The sequence below is a fragment of the Juglans regia genome, chromosome 11, assembly GCF_001411555.2.
Source record: "Juglans regia cultivar Chandler chromosome 11, Walnut 2.0, whole genome shotgun sequence".
Lineage (NCBI taxonomy): Eukaryota > Viridiplantae > Streptophyta > Magnoliopsida > Fagales > Juglandaceae > Juglans > Juglans regia.
This window is the reverse complement of record NC_049911.1, coordinates 14413408-14436654: the sequence shown is the minus strand read 5'-3', so window position 1 is coordinate 14436654 and position 23247 is coordinate 14413408. Positions and strand designations below refer to the sequence as shown.

Below are 23247 nucleotides of genomic sequence, written 5' to 3'. Positions count from 1 at the left end.
TTTATTTAAGGTTTGTATATATCAGTTTAAGTTTTGAAACTAAGATTATTTCAGCAGTGTCAAGTTTGGTAATTTTAAATAAATTTATTCTTGCCAAGAATATATACATGTCTGCGTGTGCCTTATTGGATGAGTTAGCTTTTGTACGTGGCATGGACTCTTAATAGCAGGGAAATGCAAGATTTTTAGCTAGGAAAAGTATTATGCATTTCTTTTTTGGACAGGCAAAATAATATTTTTTTGGCTGATTAAATAGCCAAAGCAAGTACAAAGGAAGTTTACATAGAGAACAGCTAGTTACAATTGAGTATCTAGAAATGGATACAAGAAAATCATGGAAACTAGTCCCACTGAGGAAAATGACAGAATCCCACACGAATAAAGTATGGAAATCTTATACATTTCTTATCTCATGTTCTAATTTGGAAAAGAATATAACATATAGCTTATTCTCCAAAACTAGTGATTAAATGGCATGTAATACTGCTGACTTTAAGTAAATTTTGAGTGTAATCACTGCTAGTGTGTCACTGATTGCTCTCCAACGTGTTCACTACTTTCCCTGCACTTAAAGCTGGACAGATGAAAGTTAAGTGGAGATGGAATTTCGGAGTTTTGCTGTAACAGAACTTTCCCATAAGGTTAGGAATGTCACCAACATAAACATACATGAGGCAGGTATAAAAGATTCTATAAATATAAAAAAAAAGTTTAATTCAAAGTTCATGAATGAAAATCATCAGTAGTACTTATTGGAAAACCATAGTCCTGTGTTTAATCATAAAACTATTAATAATTACAAAAAAATTAATTAAATTTCTAATAAAGTCATAAAAATTGTGAGTTCTGTTGGGGAAGTTTGTTGTCTTCCTCCGAGCCTGAGGTTCTGATGGGAGATTCTCTTCTCGGGGTTGGAAGGTTCTCTTCGCAGTCGTTACAAGCTCCTAATGAGCTATGTTTTGGAGGCACTGAGAGGGTTTCAGAGGGGTTGGAAGTGGTGGAGGGAGATGCGGGATTGAGTGGTAATGTCTCTGAGTCCATTGAGGAGTTTGTCTCTAGGGACCCTTGCACCTAGAGGTTTAACTCTGAGACATAGATGGTTCTTGGAGGGGAGAAGGAAGTAGAGTCAAGTGAGTCAGGAGAGTTGAGGGTGTCTGATGAAGAAATTGACCCTGATCCGTTGTGTTCTATTCTTCCTGAAATTGATTGGCCCAATTCTTCATCTGATCAGGTGATGAGGAAAGTGGATGAAATAAAGGATTGTGTGGGAATCTCTTGTGTCTGATTCGAGGAACAATTTCGAGCACTTCTAATAGCTATAGAGGCTGGTCAACCTTCTTTGGCTAGATCCGCTCTAAAGAAGGAGAGGGAATTGAAGAGGTTATCATGCTCCGTTAATTATAATTCAAAGGGAGGAAGTGCCTTTAGAGATAAAGACAAGGAGAGGGTTGTTTATAGTCATCAATGAAACCAACAATCATCTCTTGGAATGTAAGGGGGCTGAATGACTATAGAAAACGTCTTTGGGTAAAGAATATGCTTCGAAAGTGGAGTGCTGATGTTATTTGTTTCCAAGAAACCAAGCTGAAGTTGGTTAATCAAACAATTGTGAACAGTTTATGGAGCTGTCAATGTGTGGGATGGGTTGAATTAGTTTTGAAAGGGGCTTCGGGTGGTATTATTGTTATGTGGGATAGAAGGTTAGTGGAGATGGTAGATCATTATGTGGGAGAGTTTATGGTTGCTTGCCGATTCAAAAGTGTGGATGATGAATTTGAATGGTTTTTTGCGGGGATTTATGGTCTTAACGTGGATAATAGTAGGAGTATTTTGTGGGATGAAATGGCGGGTGTTTGCTGCTGTTGGGATGTTCCTTGGTGTTTTGGAGGGGATTTTAATATTACATGGTACCCTAGTGAGTGAATGGGGGATAATTATTTCTCTCATGCCATGAATGTTTTTTCAGATCTGATTTTTGAGCTTGGTTTGATCGATTTACTGATGGTTGGTAGGGATTTTACGTGGTCCAATGGAAGGGCATGGTCTAAGCTGGACAGATTTCTGGTTTCAGCTTCTTGGGAGGTTCGTTTTCCTGATTTGAGGCAGAAAAGGTTACCGAGAATGTGTTATGACCATTATCCTATTATGCTGGAAAGTCCCTTTAAGGCCCCGTTTGGATAGTGAGGTGGAATGAGATGGTTTTAGATGAAAGTTGACAGTTCCTTTTTGATATATATAATATTTTTACTTGTATAAAAAAAAAAAGATAGAAAGATGAAAGTTGAATAAAATATTTTAGAATATTATTTTTTAATATTATTATTGTTTTGGGATTTGAAAAAGTTGAATTGTTTATTATATTTTGTGTGAGAATTTGGATAAGTTGTAATGATGAGATTAGATGAAATAAAACCGTTTTTGTATCCAAACGGGGCCTAAGAGGGCTAAGGTATTTTAAATTTGAAAATACGTGGTTGGAGGCTGAGGGTTTTGTGGATAGGGTGAGGTCATGTTGGTCTTCGTATTCTTTTTTTGGTACTCCGAGCTTTGTACTGGCGGGTAAACTTAAAGTATTAAAAGCAGATTTGAAGAAGTGGAATGTTGAGGAGTTTGTGAACACGAAAAATAAAAGGAAACTTTTGATGCAGTATTTGCAGAGTTTGGAGGAAAGGGAGCTGCTGGGTGACATTTCCGGCGAGGAATTGGAGAGAAAAAAAGTGATTGTGGATGAATTAGAGAAGATCATTTTAATGGAGGAAATCTCTTGGAGACAGAAATCCCGGGTCCTTTGGCTAAAGGAAGGTGACGTGCACGAAATGTTTTCACCGTATGGCAAACTTTCATTGAAGAAATAATGCTATTGAGGTTCTTCATGATGGTGAAAACATCATTTCAGATCAAGAGGTCATTAAGGATCGCATTGTCAATTTCTATGAGAAGTTGTTCAGCGAAGAATACTCATGGAGACCAAAGCTTGATGGAATGTTTTTTGACTCCATTGATGAGGCAAGTGCAGATTGGTTGGAGAGAGCTTTTGAAGAGGATGAAGTTCTTGATGTGGTTAGAGGAATGGCTAGGGATAAGGGTTCGGGTCCGGATGGTTTCTCAATGGCTTTCTTTCAATCTTGTTGGGATATAGTGCGGGATAATATTATGAAGGTTTTTCTTGAATTTTATACATTTATGAAATTTGAGAAAAGTTTCAATGCTAAATTTATCGCACTTATTCCCAAAAAGGTAGAGGCTGTGGAGATGTGGGATTTTCAGCCTGTTAGTTTGGTGAATGGGGGTATACAAGATAATCTCTAAGGTGTTAGCTAATCGTATGAGTGTGGTGTTGGGAAATATTATTTCGAAATCTCAAAATGCCTTTGTAAGAGGTAGACAGATTCTTGACTCAGTTTTAGTTGCTAATGAGTATGTGAACAGCAGAGTTAAATCAAATGAATCTGGAATTTTGATTAAATTGGACATGGAAAAAGCATATGACCATGTTAGTTGGGATTTTCTCTTGTATTTGCTTGGGAGATATGGTTTTGGAGAGAAATGGTGTATGTGGATCAACATTGCATTTTGATGTTGAGATTCTCCATTTTGGTGAATGGCACCCCGGTTGGGTTTTTTAATTGTTCACATGGTTTGAGACAAGGAGATGCGCTATCTCCTTTTCTTTTCATCATTTTCATGGATGCGTTGAGTAGAATGTTGGAAGTGGCAGTTGAAGGAAGGTATTTGTCGGGTTTTGAGGTGGGAAATGAGGAACGGAATAACATTAAATTATCTCATCTTCTTTTTGCCGATGACACTTTGATTTTCAGTGAGCCCAACCAAGAGCATATTCGAACTTTGAGAGCCTTGTTGTTATGTTTTGAAGCTATCTCGGGTCTCAGGATTAACCTAAACAAGTTCGAAATTGTACCCGTGGGTGCCGTAGGCAATATTTCAAATTTGGCTAATATTTTGGAGTGTAAGATTGCTTCACTGCCATTGAAGTATCTTGGTCTTTCTTTGGGTGCTTCTCACAAATCTGTTTTGATATGATATGAGGTGATTGAGAAGATCGAGAGAAGGTTGTCTGGATGGTAAAAGTTATATTTTTCTAAAGGGGGAAGAATTACTTTATGAGAGTACGTTGTTTATTCTTCCCACATATTTTCTTTCACTTTTCCCTTTGCCAGCTGGGGTTGCTAGTAGAATTGAAAAAATTTATCTTAATTTCTTATGGGGAGGAGTAGGAGAGAAAAATAAGTTTCATTTGGTTAGTTGGAATAAGGTTTGTCAACCGGTTTCTTGTGGATGATTGGGGGTGATAAATTTGAGGTTGTTTAATAAAGCAATTCTTGGAAAATGGCTTTGGAGATATCATGAAGAGAGAGATGCTTTATGGAAGAATGTTGTTGCTGTTAAATATGGGAGTGGGTGGGGGGATTGGTGTTCTAATGAAGTTAGAAGAGCGTATGGGGTGGGTTTATGGAAGTTTATTAGGAAAGGTTGGGGGGAGTTTCCTAAACATATTAAATTTAAGGTGGGGGAAGGGAAGAGAATTCTCTTTTGGAATGAAATTTGGTGTGGGGAATCAGTTCTTAAATCAGATTTTTGATCTCTTTACAGGATTGCAAGGGATAAAAATGTTGCTGTAGCAGATTATCTTTAATGTACGGATAATAAAATTCTATGGAATGTTGACTTTATTAGAGATGTAAATGACTGGGAAGTGAATGTTATTTCAGATTTTTTGGGAAGAATTTACAATTCAAAATTGATGCAGGGAAGAGAGGACAGGATACTGTGGGACCATACTTGAAATTCCAGGTTTTCAGTTAGTTCTTTTTATAAGGTGCTTAATTGTCATTCTGGCTGTGTATTCCCATTGAAAAGCATTTGGAGGGTGAAGGTTCCTACTAAGGTGGCGTTCTTCAGTTGGGTGGTTGCTATAGGGAAAGTATTGATCACGGCTAACCTTAGAAAATGGGGTTTGTGTATAACTGATTGGTGTGTCATGTGCAAGAAGGATGGTGAATCTGTAAATAATCTTTTTTTACATTGTGAGGTGGCAAGGACTTTGTGGAATGAGGTTATTGGTCGGACAGGTTTATATTGGGTGATGCCTAAGGAAATTGTGGATCTTCTTGCATGTTGGCATGATGTTGAGGTAAGGAAATGTGTAGCTTCCAGATAGAGAATGATTCCTTTGTGTTTAATGTGGTTTCTATGGCTGGAAAGGAATGAGAGATGTTTTGAAGACAGACCGGTCTTTTGAAGATCTTTGAAATTTTTTCTTTTCTACTTTGAGTTTGTGGGCTAAGATTTTTGTAAGGAATGATGATAATGTACTGAATCTGTTTCTATTTTAGTTTTCCTGTTTTCTAGAGTGTAGTAGGTATTTCCTTTGTATACATCTTGTGTACTTGGACTGTGCCTATTCTTGGTAATAAAATTTCTTATTAATTATAAAAAAAAAGTCATAAAAATTATAAGACTTGGTCTCGTATCCGGGAACTGTTTGTGGATCTACAGACTCATCCTCATACTCTCTTTCATCTGAAAGGTTGGCATATAAAAACAAACTTGAGTCAAATACTCGGCGTAAGTAACCACATCACGCAATAAACATTATAACAACATAGATCTTTCATTTTAGGAAAGGACATGCTTGATTGGAATTTTATTCTACACATTTAGTTCATTTTCATGTTGACCCGTACACATTTATGTTTTGTGTTAGTGTTAGTGATCCTTATGATCACGATTTCACCCATGATCATATGTAGGAATCCTTGCATGAGGATTAGCATTGCCAGGTGCACTACCAATGAGCCTCTCCTTGCGTTGCTATTTGTCCTTGCCTTGCTGTACCATTATAATAGTCATACATGTGGCCCATAATCATTTTTACATGTCATGCATTCAATCATGTACTTGCATACTTGTCTTGTCTTATCATGTCTTGTTTTTCATTCATTCTTGACATTACATAAAGCATAAATAGGTATAGTCATCACATGCTGTATCATGCTTCCAAATTTGATCCCATTCATCATAACTTTCATGTATTAAGGGTACATTTAACATGGGCTATCAAGGAACAGGTCATACATCGTATAATCATTTATTAAAACATGTACATATCTTATATTTTAGAAAAAGTACATTTTGCTTCCGCCAACTAACAAAAGGGGTGTGTGATCATAGTTACTTCTTAGCCTTATGCAGTAATCATGCACATAAACAAACTCCTATATGAACACACAAATTGTAACACCCTCTCCCTCTAGGTTTAATAATGCTAGTTTTGGAAAATAGAGGGAACGAGATGCTACTAACTTCCTTGAAAATTACTTACGAGTCGGGCATAAAGATTTCATAATTTAAGTTAAAACATACTTTGTTAAAATTTAAATGAGAGTCAACGGAAACACTTATTATAAATAATTCAAAATTATGTGCTAATTAAATTACTTATTAATAAATGAGACATGAATTGTCTAGGCCTCTGCCTTTTCTCCCTTAGCCAAGTCCCATCTTGTGGTATCATTCTCACGTTGACCATAACCTTGGGTGGTTAAAAACTTTAAATAAATAAGTCGAATATTCAATAATCAATACATCATGCAGTAAAATAATATAATTAATGTAGGCTTTTCTCTTAAAATCATAATGCATTAAAGATAAACATAGAACATAAACCTTCCTAATCATTCATTCCTTCACATTATATCTGTCATAATCTTCATCCGTCATTATCACAAACAATTACCCCATAGGCCTCAAGTGAGATCCCATTAAACCGTTAAAACATATGGTTATCGCTAGGTGCACCACTAATGAGCCACTCTTGGCGTTGCCATCCGCCCCATAACCTTTGGTACCATAATTCTTCATTATTTATCATTTATCCGTCATCAATCATGAATCAGATCATTCAATTATAATTATAATAAAATCATTTATGTAGCCTTCACATTCACACACTTTCATAATTATAGACTACGTAAAAAGGGGCTGCCAATGAATAGGCTTTTCGTATAATAATACTTTAAAAACCATGACATGAGAAATGAGCTTTTTTGTAATATGATCATGATTTCATATAAAAAATATGCATTTTGAAGGATACGATCATAATTACTCACATAATTTTGTAATATATGTGTGTCCAAATGGCATGATCATATTGCTTACATAACTTAGAAAACGTGTGATAATGAAGGGTGTGATCATATTACTTATCTCGAGACTTATGCAATATGCACCTTCTGCAATTTAATTACAATTACATCAATATGCACCTATACATATAAGCATGTCGTTTCATTAAAATCTTTTTTTGATCAGTAAACAAATTTTATTGATTGAAATAAGCATAGCCCAAGTACACCGGACATATTCAAGAGCAACACCGAGTCATGATTATCTAGGGATACAAGGAAGTCATGGAGATTCAAACCATTGAAATCTATTACAATAGACCAATGGAATAAGCTGTTGAAAATGAAAGTTCTAAGCTCTTCCATGAACCGCTCACAATGTTCAAAACTTCTTGCATTCCTCTCCCTCCAAAAATAGCACCAAAGACAGGTGGGGACCATATTCCATATTGCTAAAATTTGCTAATTACCACTTAATCCTCCAACTTGCCTGGAACTCTAGCAAAACAATTGTACCATAGGGTCGCAGCAACCTTGCAATGAAGAAGTATATGATCCACTCTCCTTGCTTTTCTTGCACATACAACACCAATCCGTTGTGATTATCCATCAGGGAACTCTAGAACTCCTCAAGCGGATAATCAATCTAGAACTTTGCCTAATGAGGCTAGCGGGAACTTCTAACCATGGACTTGTAACACCCTTTCCCACAAGCCAGGAATGTTTTACACCGGTAAAGAGATTCAACATCATAGAAGAACCTCATTTATTGAATCATAAAAATAGCTTGGCATAGCAAAGTTTCATAAAATGAAAACAAGAACATAATAATGTAAACTAGTCCTATGTGGAAATAACACTTATTTGTGTAGTCCAAGACTGCGAAAAAATAAATCTACTCGACCCTCCTGCTCGATGTCCATGTCGTCATCATCTAGGATATTAAAACATAAAAACAAACAAAATGGGAGTCGAAGACTTAATAAATAGCACATCTTACTGTAAACATAATTTAACTTGACCTTAGGCTTTGTTTTGATATTTTCATGCATAATCATACTTATACATATAGCATGTGGATCATTCAACAGTAACATATGCAGAATTTAAGGATCGTGGCAATTCATGTAACATGGATGAGTGAATGATTGACTCTGTGCATCTAAAATATGCATGACTTATTAATCTTGTCTCACTTGCATAATGGCAATTATAACATATGTGCATTGGTCCAATTGTCGTTGACCTCGTAAATCATAGCATAACATATGGTATCCCACACTTAGGTCTGTGACTTGCACATCGACTCATAACATAAGGCCAAGCATTAAAGCTCACTTATCGTTCAAATGACTTCTTTCTTATCTTATCGTAATGCATGTGAACATGCTGTCTTCATGATGTTCATGGTGTTATGAACATAAGTATGTTCATAAACATGGCATATTAACATAAGTATGTTTATCATGACAGGCATCCACTTCTGGCAATCAATAAGCATAGCACAGCATAAGAGTAATTTTCATGATATAGCATCCATTCTAAACAAACAACCAATCAGTGTATCATACATAATTGCATCCGCAAGCACATTGTCATAGTTCATCAAGGGTTCATAAAAAGGCGCTAATATTGAATATGGCTATACATATCATAGGTAAACAACATTTTTTCATGAAAAACAGAATAATTACAGCACTCATAAAGGTTATGATCATGCCACTTACCTTATCTCCTTAGCTTTGAGAATCAATTTAGCACGTAAATCAAGCACCTATTAAGTTAAATACATATCCTATATTAATCTCAACTCAAACTCTTAATATTTGACTAAGGTATGTACCTATACTCTTTAGTGTTGCTTGCTGTCTACCTAGTGAAACTGAGCAAAACTGACCTTTGGTCATGCATGCCTACTCTTAAATTTCACTACATGCTGTCTACGCTCTCATGATTTTTGGTAAGTTAGAATGCATGCAAGTGTCAAAACAGTGGCTGTTTGGTCCACTTGGGGTTGTAACAGCAACCCCTTTTTAAAGTTTTAGAGAGATTTTGACAAACTTTAAAAAATCATGCATGTACATTTTGTTATGCAATGCGGTTTTCAAAAACTTCCCTTCTCTGGTCTCTTTATGCTATGTGCCTCATATAACAGTGACTATATTAAATGTAATATGTCAAATATGCAATGAATCATGGCTTGATGAATATTTGTTCATAGTTATGCTCTATATGCTAAAATTTCTACCTTTTTAAAAAGTCTGATTTCTGAGTTACAAAACATACTTGAAAACAATTTACATGCTGTGAGTGGGTGTAATGCATGTGCTAAGTGTGTCCCTTAATCTCTAGACAATCCGAACATGAAAATCTATGACTTTACTAGCTGTGTGATGTTGCTGTGATGCTCTCAGGCTCCTGACAGCAAATGTTTTGTTTGTGTCCTGCCTATAGTGTCACATTGAATACATAGGAATTTGTAATGCACGTTTATTAGCCATTCTACATGCGATACTAGGCAAGGTAGGGTTGTAGGTGCTTTCTAGGTTGCTGGCAGCAACCTAGATTCTTAGTGCTTCTAGAAGTTGGGTGATTTCTCACCTTTTCCAACTTGAGGTGGAGTTGGAGGAAGTCCTCGGCTTCCCCAACGCAGCTATGTCCCTGAAATGCCACTAAGATGTGAGTTCTAGGCCCAAACTTCCATGATGTAACATAGGGAATTTTCTAATGCTTAGGACATGGAAGTTTTGATGTGTGGAAGAGAAGTCATTACCTATCTTGCAGCAGAGTTTAGGAGGTTCCCTCTTAAGAGTTTTGGTGGAGAGAACTTGGGAAAGAGGGCCGTGGAAAGGCAATATACTATGAGAGGCTTAATGGTATATTCCTGAATAAGAAACACTGGCTGTGTGATTAATACTTCAAACCTCTGCCCTAACCCTAAAATTTTAGGAATTGGGGTGACATTTGGCCCTCGTAACAAGTTATGCCTTATCACTTCTTTCGTTCCCTTATCTTTGCATGCTTGGTCAGAAATTCACCTTGATGTTATGTTTGGGATTTATAGTGCAGTACATTTATTGGTGGGATCTATGAGTTTCAAGTGTTAATTTTCTTATCTGGTTTGATAAAGAATTTACTTTGAGATTTCTGTGAAATTTTAAACTTTTCTTTCAAACATATCATAAGCTCAAAATTTATGGGCTGGTGAAATTGATTACCTAATACCACCGAAACCATCATTCCCAAACTGACACCGCTACCTTTTGCAATGCCGCTACCATCTTTACTGTTATCATCATCATCACCACAGCCGTCATCTCCACCAGTCCCACCACCATAACCATTACATCCACACTATTACCAACATTGTTGTTGCCACCACTGCAATGATTTTCAGTGCCATTGTAACTCACCGCTATGGACAAACATCTTAACACCACATGGCTATTGACTTCGTAATTACTGCTATAATTTTTATATTTTCATTCAAACAGTAGAAGTTTAAAGTGGTGAGAATCTTAATTCCATCAATTTAAATGTCTTCTCTTCAATATATTATATTTGTTGTTTCTCACTACAGGTCTTGCCAAGGACGCTCCGGGTTCTTGTAAATTGGCCATCTGTCAAAGACACTCTTGAATTCATGTATCAGCTCTTGAATGAGCTGTGCAGATACTATCGACCACATCAGGCAGAAATTCTTTGCTTGGCTTTGTGGAATGGGTTTTTGATGCGCCGAAGTGACTGTTCAGATCCCTCTGCATTAAAATGAGAAACAATGAGAGTTACAAAGGAACCTCCCTTTACATCATTCAAACTCTCTCCCGGAGGTGAGTATATAATGCCAGATTGAAGTAATTCGGAGCATTTAGTACAATATTTGATTATTTTTCCTTTTTCGATTATCTTTGTAAGATATCATTTATGTCATCATCCCTTTTTAAGTTAGTGGATCGTTCTTTTAATACTTCAAATTGTATGGTAGTGTGTCCTGGCAGTGCTTTCGGCCATTTTGGCTCAAATTCTGGTCATTTATAAATTTGATTCTAGTTTGTTTCATCCTTGACATGAATAGGGTGTCATCAATCTCTTCATTAGTTAATACCCTATGTTTGTGAATAAACTGTCTTCTACTCGCAAATGAACCAATAACATGGTTGCTTTTTTTTTTTTTTTTGTTCTCCTGGTGTATGTCATGACTTTTGTGTCGGCTTGACCGTGTCGGGGAAAGTAATTCTATTTGTCTGTTAAATGGACAGTAGTTGTATAATTATATCTGTTGAGAGTTTTAGGAATCAAAACTTCATGATTGGGAAATATAAATGTTTATTTATAGAGGTTGCGTCCATAATTTCTCTGTTGTGAAACAAACAGTCGCAATGAAATAAATAGCTGGTCAATTTTGTGTATTCCTTTCCGCACTCCACTAATGTGATTGAGTGCATCACTTAGTTTTAATATAAAATAATTATTTTTGTTAATTACATTAGTGGAGTGTACAAAGAGTATGCAAAAGTGACTGTACGTTGCAGAATTTAGAAATATTATTTTTGTTTTAGAATTTGGAAGTTGTATTATTTTGTGTTTTGTTTGAAAGTTTGAAAAAGTTGTAATTAATAAGTAATGATTAGATAAAAAAGTTGAAGATTAAAATTGAAAAGTATTTTTTGAGTGTTGTTTGCGAAAGAAATTAGGAGATAAAATAAAATGAGATGAGATGACGTCTCACTTTACTAACACCATTTTATACAAACTGAGGTGACGTCGTAGACTTCAGCTAATAAATTGATGTTAAAAGTTCCCCAATTCCAACTGGTTAATACTAAAGCTTCAAACATTTAGCTAGATGTAATTGAAGAACAAATTAGCATTTGAGCTATATTAATACTGAAAGGAAGTATTTTTTATACTCCAGTATTTTTCTATTTGATTAATTATCCTCGTGATTTTAGAATCAGAAAGTGAATCTTGCATATTTTGAAAAATAGATACCACTCTGACACTTGTATAAGAGAAAAGCGTAGAACCGGATGAAGTGAAAATGTAAGATTTACACCCTCTAATAAAAAAAGAGACGTTAGCGATTTTATAATCTTATCCTAGGATCATATATTTAATATCTTTCTTTGTCTCTCTCCTCACTCTCAGCAAACTCTCTCTTCGCAAGCTCTCTCTCTCTCTTACTGCATCAATACCTTGATGGAATGGATATGTTTCAAACTAATATTTAGTCAGAATGAAGACAAGCTGCTTTTATGATTACATATGTACCACATCAATACCTTGATATAGCCCTCTGTTTCCAGAGTAAAGCGGTGATCAATTTTAGCAGGTAAAACCTTCCCCCTTATCCACCCTGAAATCAAAATATCCAGGGGTGTAAGTTTGGATCGAAAAATCGGTCCAGACTCGACCGGTTGGGCCGGTTTTTCGGTTTTCTAGTCCGGAACCGGTTCTTTACTTGCACTAACTGGCCGGACCTGGCTCGGTTATGGTTTCATGGTTTTCGGGACCAGACCGGCCGGGTTGGAGAAAAAAATAAATAAAAAATAATATTATATACATAAGTTTTATACAAAAAGAATATTATACAAAACATTTTATATATATAAGTTTTATATATAATATATAAAAAGAAAGAAAATCATTCAAATATTATTACTAAATTTTGATAAGTACATAGGACATTAGTAGTTATACTAATATAAACTATAGTTATATTAATATAGTTATACTAAATCACTATAACTAATACCAACATATAACTATTACTAATAGTCTAATATAGACTATAGTTATAATATAATAATATAGTTATACTAAAATCACTATAACTAATAATAACATATAACTAATGCTAGTAGTCTAATATAGACTATAGTTATAATATACTAATATAGTTATACTAAAATCACTATAACTAATAATAACATATAACTAATGCTAGTAGTCTAATATAGACTATAGTTATAGTTTTACTAATATAGTTATACTAAATCACTATTACTAATACTAATAGTCTAATATTAGTACTATTATATAGTCTAATAATCACTATAACTAAATCACTATAGTCTATAGCTATGTATTAAATGTATTACAAATATATAAAAATTATAATTATCATTAAAAAAAAAGAAGAAGAACCATATACATAGAAGAAACTAACAAGAAACGACGCTGTTTTCTCTCCAAATCTCCAGAAATCAATAGTCTAAACGGCGTGGTTTAGACTTATAGAAGGCAATAATGCCAATAAACCCTAAAGGCTAAAATTGAACTTCACTCTCGTCTCTTCCTTGCCTCTCTGCCCCACTCTCGTCTCTGCCTCTCAGCCTCTCATCTCTGTCTTGGACTCTCACCTCTCTACCTCACTCTTTGCCTTGCCAGTTGCTGCCTCGCTTCTGTCTCGAACTCTCGCCTCTCTTCCTCGCCTCTCTGCCTCACTTTCTGCCTCGCCAGTCGCCGCCTTGCCTCTCTTCCTCGTCACTCTTCCTCGCCGCACAAACATTCAGCCTCACTTCACGGTAATGTTTCTCCATTTTTTTTTTTCATTTCATTACTTGTTAGATTTAGATATTCATTTCGGCCATGTGACAGAGAACAAGGACCTAATCGAACCCACATATTTTCTTTTTGATTAGAGAATGTCGACAAGTATTTCCTAGTCATTCAAAAATTATAGAAAATACCTACAAAAAGTTGGTGTGCTCAATAAAGGAACTCAAAGAACATATACAATACAACAATGGAGACAAATAATTCTAAATAGAACTGAAAGAATACTTAAAAAAATATTATTTGCACACTTTTCGTGTTATTGAAAATGCTAGCATTTTTTGTCTCTGAGTTTGGGAGAATATAAAAAAAATAAAATTATCAGTGAAATGCAGAGGTCTTGTGTCTAGTTCAGTACTTCAGATCTCTAACACGCTTGAAATCTCCTTTCTATTCTCAACTACAGATTTTTTGAAGCAGTTTTTTTTTATTAACTGGTTTTTAATGACAAATTAACATTTTAAAAAATCGGAAAACCGGAGTGGACCGGACCAGAAACCGGTAAAACCGGAGATACCGGTTTAGGAGGGTAACCGGTGTGTAATCAGTTTTGAAAAATTCAAAACCGGTACATAACAGTTTGATCCTAAATTTTATCCAAAACCAGATTGGTTACACTCCTAAAAATATCCTTCACCAAAAAGCAAGCAGTCAACAACCAAATTTTTTGGGTGAAGCGGTGACTATAAACGAAACTAAAACATATATACTCTTACCACTTCCAGACACCAATAGCGGATCTCCTCTTCGGTGTGTAGTTGTTCTTCAAAAATTTTTTTGATCTTCTCTTCATTTGCATAACCAAATGTTATCGACAACGTATTCGAAATAGCAGTGCTATGAAAATATAAACCAAACAAAAAACTTAACCATTTGATTTTTTTTAGAGTCTGTCCGGTTTGAGGAGAGAGAGAGAGAGAGAGAGAGAGAGAGAGAGAGAGAGAGGCGATGGTGGAGAGGCCTAATTGGTGTAAATCCCACTTATACACCACGTCCGGTTCCAAGAGCCTCTCCTTACATAATAATTGACAAAAACCTCTCTCTAACATTTTCTAACTAGTAGAATCAAATAATAATGAATTTTAGAGGCTTTGAAATTGGATAGGTGTGCATTTATCTTATGGTATGTTTGGATGGTTGGATTTGAAGAAGATTTGAATTTGAGTCTTAAAAACCCAAATCCTTTTTTCGAATTATATATCAAAATTTGGAGATTTACACAAAATTCAGATTATATTGCAGTATTTTCAAATCTTGGATTTTGAAATACATTAAAACAAAAAGGAATTTGAAATTCAAATCCTTCTATCTAAGCACAATATTAATGAAATTCACATGGTATATATGTACGTAATTAATTTAGAATAATACCTAAATACTATGTAAGGTGCACACTCCCATTAAAAAATGCATTTTTTCATATGAATTTTAGACTTATCCATTTTTTTCCCAAATGGAGTGCAATGGATTGCACATCCTGGGAATTTACAAATCATTTCTCCTTAATTTATACAGAAGTTCCTAACATTCACTTCCTTTATGCTAACCACTAGATCTTCCATCACCTTAAAATCGTGAAAAATAAATGGCACACCCTAATGCTGAGAAAAAAAAAACTATATATTCGCACCATAAATAACCATGATCAAGCGTATAATGCAAAATTGTCACGGGTGCCTGGCAGAGGCCTTGAAGTGCTGCTGTCCAGAGAAGCCATGAGAGTCTGTTATGAGTTGTTAGGAAGTTAGTTGCAACAACTTCAACTGTCGGGAGGAATCAAGAAATGAAAGGCTTTAATGAAACGAATCGTTTTAATCTTCATAAAAAGGGTTTGCGTTTTAATTCTTAGGAGTTGTGTTTAGAAGCTTTAATGAAACGTTGCGTTTCATGATGTAAATAAATAGCTGCGTTTTACATACGTATTCGTGCGTTTTATTACATACGATTGTTTTAGAAAGGTTAGTTGGCCATCTGCTTCTATAAAAGCAGAGGTAGAAATAATGGTTGAGTAGTGAATAATCTTGGAAGTCTGTTTTGGAGGTTGAGAATTCCTCGAAAATTCTCTACAAGGTTTACTAAAGAAATCTTGTTCAGCTAGTTCTTGTGTTGAGAGTCTTTGAATTTGTGCATTACGAGCCTTGGGTTCTGATTCTGGAAGTGCAGTAAGTTGAACCTTACAAGTGGTATCAGAGCCAGGTTGGTCCTACAATGGCAGAAGGCACGAGAGGTTCAATTAAGGGTTAGCAAGAAATGATTCAGAAGCAATTGGACCAACATCAGCAGGCAATCAATGGTATTTCAGAAAGGTTAGATCAACTTACTGATATGTTACGTTCTGTTATTGAATCTAATCATGTTAATAATCATGAAACTCGTGAGGGGAATGGTGAGGATAGAAGTGCAGTTTATAGAGGGTTGCGTTTGGATTTTCCACGTTTTAATGGCACTGATCCTAATGGGTGGGTTTTTAAAGCCACTCAGTATTTCGACTACCATCAAACACCATTTTATCAGAAGTTGTTAGTGGCTTCTTACCATATGGAAGGGGAGGCGTTGATATGGTACCAAGAAGGGTTGGATTTTGGCCAATTTAATTCATGGGAGTCCTTGACCTTGGCTTTACAAGTGAGGTTTGGGCCATCAGCATATGATGACCCAATGGAGGCTTTGATGAAATTGAAGCAGACTTCTTCTGTCACTTTGTACAAGTCACAGTTTGAGGCCTTGTCTAATCAATTGAAAGGGCTATCTGAAGAACATAAACTTAGCTGTTTTCTGAGTGGGTTAAAAGATGAAGTCAGATTACCAGTTAAAATGTTTAATCCTATTAATCTTGGGGCTGCTTTTGGATTGGCAAAGATCCAAGAGGAGTATGTTTTATCCTCGAGAAGGCCTTGGAAGTATAATCTGAATAGTGGTGATAAAGGGGTTGTTGATAATGCAGTAGAAGTTTCTAATAGAGGACCAAGAAATTAGGTTCTAGCTAAGAGGGTTACTTCTTTACAAATGGATGAAAAAGGAAAAAAGGGACTTTGTTACCACTGTGATGAGAAATGGAACCCCAATCATAATTGTAAAAATCCAAAGGTTTATTTGTTGCATGTGGATAGCAATGTAGAGAAGGAAGAAAATCAAGTGGAGGAGGCGTTGGTGCCAGAAATGAATTCAGCTCTTGAAAAAGAGTCTGAAGAATTTGAGATTTCTATTAATGCTATCTCTGGTTGTACTAACAGTAATGCAATGAAGTTAATGGGCAAGATTGGTTCATTTTCTGTTGAAATCTTGGTGGATTCAGGAAGTACTCATAACTTCTTGGATCCATTGGTAGTAGAGGCAGCAAAGTTGAAGGTGATCAAAGGTGTGGGTCTTCAAGTGAAGATGGCTAATGGTGATAAAATACTTAGCCAAGGAAGATGTGAAGAAAATATCAGCATTCAAGGTACCAAGTTTTTGGTTCCTTTTCATGTATTGAATCTAGGGGGTTGTGATATTGTATTGGGTGTCCAATGGTTGAAGACATTGGGGGCTATTCATTGGGATTTTACCAATATGACCATGGAGTTTGTGGTGAATACTGAAAAGCTTTCCTTGCAAGACTTAGTTTCTGATTCAGTAGCAGTACAACCTGGACTGAATCTATTGAAATCCTCTTTTGTGAGGCAGCAAGGGTGGTTGCTGCAGATAATGGCTTGGGAAAATTGTGGAGTTGAGGAGCAGTTGCAGAGTGAAGTTGAAGAGTTACTAGGCCAGTTTAAAGCTGTATTTGAGGAACCAATGGGTTTACCCCCACCTAGGGAATTTGATCATCAGATTCTGTTGAAGGAAGGTGCTCAACCAGTTTTAGTGAGGCCTTATCGTTATGCTCATTATAAAAAATCTGAGATTGAAAAGATAGTGAAAGATTTGCTCAGTAATGGAGTTATAAGGCCTAGCCAAAGTCCATTTTCTTCACCTGTATTGCTGGTGAAAAAAGCTGATGGTAGTTGGAGAATGTGCATTGACTACGGAGCCCTTAACAATGAAACCATCAAAGACAAATTTTCCATACCTGTCATTGATGAGCTTCATGGAGCTAAGATTTTTTTCCAAACTTGATTTAAGGTCAGGTTATCATCAAATAAGGGTGAAAGAATGTGATATTTCAAAAACTGTATTTAGGACTCATGAAGGCCATTATGAGTTCTTGGTAATGCCATTTGGGCTTACCAATGCACCTGCTACATTTCAGGGATTAATGAACCATATCTTCAAGCCTTTTCTTAGAAGGTTTGTTTTGGTATTTTTCGATGACGTCTTGGTTTATAGCCAAAAGTTTTCTCAGCATCTGGAACACCTAGAGGCAGTTTTGACTATTTTACAGCAACACACTTTATTTGCTAAGAAATCTAAATGTAGATTTGAAGTGCCTGAAATTGACTATTTGGGCCATATTATCTCGGGAGATGGAGTTAAAGCAGATCCAGCCAAGATTTCCTCAACGATTGATTGGCCAATTCTAAAAACAGTGAAGGCATTGAGGGGATTTTTGGGCCTTACTAGTTATTATAGGAAATTCATCAAGCACTATGGTTCAATAGCTGCACCACTTACCAAGTTGTTGGAGAAAAACTCTTTTTCTTGGAATAAAGAAGCTGAGGCAGCTTTTATACAGTTGAAGAATGCAGTATCCAAACCTCCTGTATTAAGGCTTCTAGATTTTTCAAAGGAGTTCACTATTGAATGTGATGCTTCAGGGGTGGGGTTGGGTGCTGTTTTGATGCAAGAAAGCCAGCCAATAGCTTTCTTCAGCAAAGCTCTAAAGGGCAAGGCTTTGTTACTTTCAACATATGAAAAAGAACTTTTGGCATTAGTTTGTGCAGTGGCAAGGTGGAGACCATACCTCCTTGGTCAAGTTTTTAAAATCAAAACTGACCAACAGGCATTGAAACACTTATTAGAACAGAAGGCAGCAACTGAAGCTCAACAGAAGTGGATTTCCAAGCTTATGAGATATGATTTTAGGATTGAATATAAGAAGGGTAGGGACAACAAAGCAGCAGATGCTCTTTCAAGAAAAATAATAGACGAGACAGCTACATTAACTCTCATATCTTTTCCTACTCCCATTTGGGTGGATGAGCTTAAACAAAGCTATATTCTTTCTGATGATCTCTGTAGTATTATCACTGCTTTACAGCAAGGCAGTCCAGTTTCTAAAGATTACTCTTTACAACAAGGTCTTTTGTTGAGGAAAGGTAAGCTGGTTATAGTACCTTCTTCCTCATTTCCATAAAAGATTTTACAATATATCCATCATAATCTAGAAGCAGGTCATGTTGGGTATTATAAAACACTACAGAAGGCACAGATGGATTTTTATTGGCCTGGTATGAGAAGGGACATAAGAAGGTTAGTCAAGGAGTGTCAGACTTGCCAGATGAATAAGCATGAAACAACACACCCAGCAGGTCTATTGCAGCCATTACCTATTCCTCAGACTCCTTGGTTGGATATTGCAATGGATTTTATTGAAGGCCTTCCATGTTCCAATGGAATGACTGTTATTCTCACTGTAGTTGATAGATTGACCAAGTTTGGTCATTTCTTTCCTATGGCACACCCTTATACAGCTAGCAAGGTAGCTGAGGTGTTTTTTGCTAGAGTTTTTAAGCTCATGGGTTACCTAAAACCATAGTATCTGATCGTGATGTGGGCTTTACTAGTAAATTTTAGAGGCAATTATTTGAGATGCAAGGAACTAATTTAGCCTTCACTTCAGTATATCACCCCCAATCTGATGGCCAAGTAGAAGCTTTGAACAAGTGTGTGGAAGGCTATTTGAGATCATACATTGGCACCAAGCCAAAGAATTGGAGTGCTTGGTTACCAATGGCAGAGTGGTGTTACAACACTACCATGCATTCATCTATTGGTATGACTCCATTTCAATCTCTTTATGGAATCTGCCCTCCTAAGTTGTTGACATATGTTCCAGGTACTACTGCTAATGCTGCAGTAGATCAGCAGCTTAAGTCTCGTGATGAAATACTTTCTCTTTTAAAGGAGAATTTGGAAAAGGCACAAAGTAGAATGAAGCTATATGTTGATAAGAAGAGAACTGAAAGGGTCTTTGAAGTTGGTGATTGGGTGTTCCTTAAACTGCAGCCTTATTGACAGAAATCAGTAACATTGAGAAGAAATATGAAATTGGCCCCTCATTTTATGGTCCCTTCCAAATTCTTGAAAAGATTGGTTAGGTAGCATATAAGTTGAATTTACCATCTTCAACAAGGATACATCCTGTTTTCCATGTATCTTGCTTGAAAAAGAAACTTGGAGATCAAATTTCTCCATTATCTACCTTGCCTCCTGTTGACAATGAAGGGAATGTGCAACCTGAACCTGAATGTATTTTAGAAAGAAGAATGAGAAAAGTGGGAAATCATGCTTCAACTGAGGTATTGATTAAGTGTGTTGGGGCACCTATTGAAGATAGCTCTTGGGAGCTGTTGTGGAAACTCAGATCTCTATATCCTCACTTAGTGAGAACAGTCTTGCAATGATTGTCACGGGTGCCTTGTGGGCAAGGCCTTGAAGTGGTGGAGATTGTCACAGGTGCCTGGCAGAGGCCTTGAAGTGGTGCAGTCCAGAGAAGCCATGAGAATCTGTTATGAGTTGTTAGGAAGTTAGTTGCAACAGCTTCAATCGTTGGGAGGAATCAAGAAATGAAAGGCTTTAATGAAACGAATCGTTTTAATCTTCATAAAAAGTGTTTGCATTTTAATTCTTAGGAGTTGCGTTTAGAAGCTTTAATGAAACATTGCGTTTCATGATGTAAATAAATAGCTGCGTTTTACAAATGTATTCGTGCGTTTTATTACATACGATTGTTTTAGAAAGGTTAGTTGGCCATCTGCTTCTATAAAAGCAGAGGTAGGAATAATGGTTGAGTAGTGAATAATCTTGGAAGTCTATTTTGGAGGTTGAGAATTCCTCGAAAATTCTCTACAAGGTTTACTAATGAAATCTTGTTCAGCTAGTTCTTGTGTTGAGAGTCTTTGAATTTGTGCACTACGAGCCTTGGGTTCTGATTCTGGAAGTGTAGTAAGTTGAACCTTACAAAAATACTGGAATATGAACAATAAAAAGGTACATGCACACGATAGACCATTGTTCCACAAGCATCATGTCACACTGAAGCCTTTCCCTTGGGTGGGTTCTAAAGAAATTATTAGCGAGTTTGGAACTTTTAAACCATTTTTGTGATGTGCTTGTTAATACTTAATTTTCAGAAGTTTTTAATTAGTATAATAATGATTTCCTCTATTTACTATACATTTTTTGGTAAGAAACTAAACTAAAAGAAGAATGGAGTAGTAAACAACCATATTAGTTAGTCGAGTTGTAAAAAATCCTGCAGCGAGTCGAGTGGTGATGTATTGATACTTGATACTCCTGACAAAATATTTCACTTGCAATTATTGTCGCCTAGAAGAGATAGCGGGTTGTATTTGGACGTTGAGTTGAGTTGAATTGGGTTGAGTTATAAATAATAGAATTTTGTGGGTCTTATTGAGATGGGTTTAATTTTTTAGATTGAGATGAGTTTAACTTTTTAGGTTGAAATGTATGAAGTAGGATGAGTTGAGCTTTTTTATGAGAAATTGAAAAAATAGTAGGTTTCATCAATGATTAGTTTAAAATGAATTGAGATGAGTTGAGTTGGGTCCAACAACCAAACACACCTAAACTCATCGAAAACCCCCCACATGGCTACAACCTATCCTAAAATACGGTAATTAATGGAAGGAAAAAGCTAGGTATACTGATGTAACACCCTGCCTATTCCATCAGGTCAACCAATGGCAAGCCTTCTATGCCGTGCCTTAGCACCCTTGGAGCCCTATATAAACTCATCTCCTCTTCACTTCTTCCTCACTTCATTTCCTCAAGTTTTCTTTAAGTGTTCTTGAGAGCCTCTCTTCCCTTGTTCCTTGATTGTTCTTGAAGTTCTAAGTGAATTCTTGAGTTTGTGAGTTTGAGTGAGAAGCTTAGGAGGGCCATGAAATCATTGTAAGTTTTCCTCTCTAGATCTTAATTTATGTGTTAAGTTGTGTTTTTTAGTGTTAGTATTAATCTTGGGTGAGTATAGCATGAGATACCATGTTTAGCTAGAAGCCAAAATATTGGTGGATAAGTTTAGTGTTTTAAATTATTTTTTTGGTGAAGATATTAGTTAGGGTTAATTACACTTTGCCCAATTGTATTTTCACTCAATTCACAATGTGTACCTGAAACTAATAATTGTATCAAAGTGGTCCCTCGAACTTTCAAAACTTCCCAATCCCCCATTCTGTCTACCAACAACGTTAAATCTAATGAAAATTCACTGCACGTGCTGCTCATGTGCATAACATTCACTGCAAAGATGTAATTTTCATCTAATTTATTATCATTGACTATATTAAATATAAAATAATATATGTTATCAATTAATAATAAATCATAAATCATTAAATAGTTTTTTTAATTAATTTATATATGGTTAATGAATATAAAATAATTTCATTGTATACATAGATTATTCATACTTGCTTGCAACTTCTATATAAAATAATTTTATATATGGTTAATGATTAATGATTTATTATTAATTGATAGCATATATTATTTTATATTTTATATGGTCAATGATAATAAATTAGATGAAAATTATATATTTGTAGTGAATTTTCGTTATATTTGACGCTCTTGGTAGACGAAGGGGGGATTGGGAAGTTTTGAAAGTTCAAGGGTTCACTTTGATGCAATTATTAGTTTTAGAGGTACATTGTGAATTGAGTGAAAGCTCGAGGGAATAATGTGTAATTAACCCTATTAGTTATGGCATGCCTTGGTAATCTATGTTATGATTCGAGTATGTCTTAGAATAAATTCTGAAGGTTTAGTTTGAGGTTAGAAGCATGCCATAATAGGTTTTAATTTCTATCTTGTATTGATCGTCAAAGCATGTATGGTTTGACTTTTAATCATGCTTCATTTGAGGAATTTAACTTGTTTTACTTAGGCTTAAAATGTGAGCATTTAGAAAGCATTCTGATTAGGATAAGAAGAATGCATGATTTAATTCTAGCATGTCATTGATGGAGAGGTCATGTCATGCATCATTTGAGGTTTAGATAGAATTTAAAGATTTTATTAGGCTTGGCTAAGTGTTGGAATGAACTTGCTCAAGGTTAAACTTTTATTTCATCATTGAGGATTTCTTGTGATCATCTTTTTATTGGGTGAATCTTTCATGCATGCATTCATAAGGATCAACAATCAAACTATATAGGCATCAATTAGAGAGCACGCTATGAATTGAGGATGAATAGGCTAAGATCCCTTTTGATTTTTAAGGCATAGACGATCTTAGAACGTACAAGATATGAAGACTATGGATTATAATTAAGTTTGGAGAGCAATTGCATTAGTACCAGTATTTGGAAGTTAGGGGCATTTTCATAATTTCTCTTTATCTAGAAGATTTTATTTTTCTTTAAGATACTATAGATTCTAA

General features: G+C 35.6%; 2 protein-coding genes across 3 annotated transcripts in view; both read left to right on the top strand.

Moving 5' to 3' along the window:
- LOC108989214 (serine/threonine protein phosphatase 2A regulatory subunit B''beta) overlaps nt 1-11214 on the top strand; it is a 32997-nt gene extending 21783 nt beyond the window's left edge. For both annotated transcript variants that reach the window (XM_035695720.1, XM_035695719.1), the window contains exon 13: nt 10729-11214. The gene's annotated coding sequence lies outside the window, so the exon portion shown is untranslated. The remainder of the gene's footprint in view (nt 1-10728) is intronic.
- Nucleotides 1097-3309, top strand: LOC108989210. Its single transcript, XM_035695848.1, has 5 exons — nt 1097-1262; nt 1967-2111; nt 2546-2802; nt 2897-3159; nt 3238-3309. Exons 1-5 carry the CDS (start codon nt 1097-1099, stop codon nt 3307-3309), a joined length of 903 nt encoding a protein of 300 aa, XP_035551741.1.
- Nucleotides 11215-23247: the final 12033 nt, after the last annotated feature.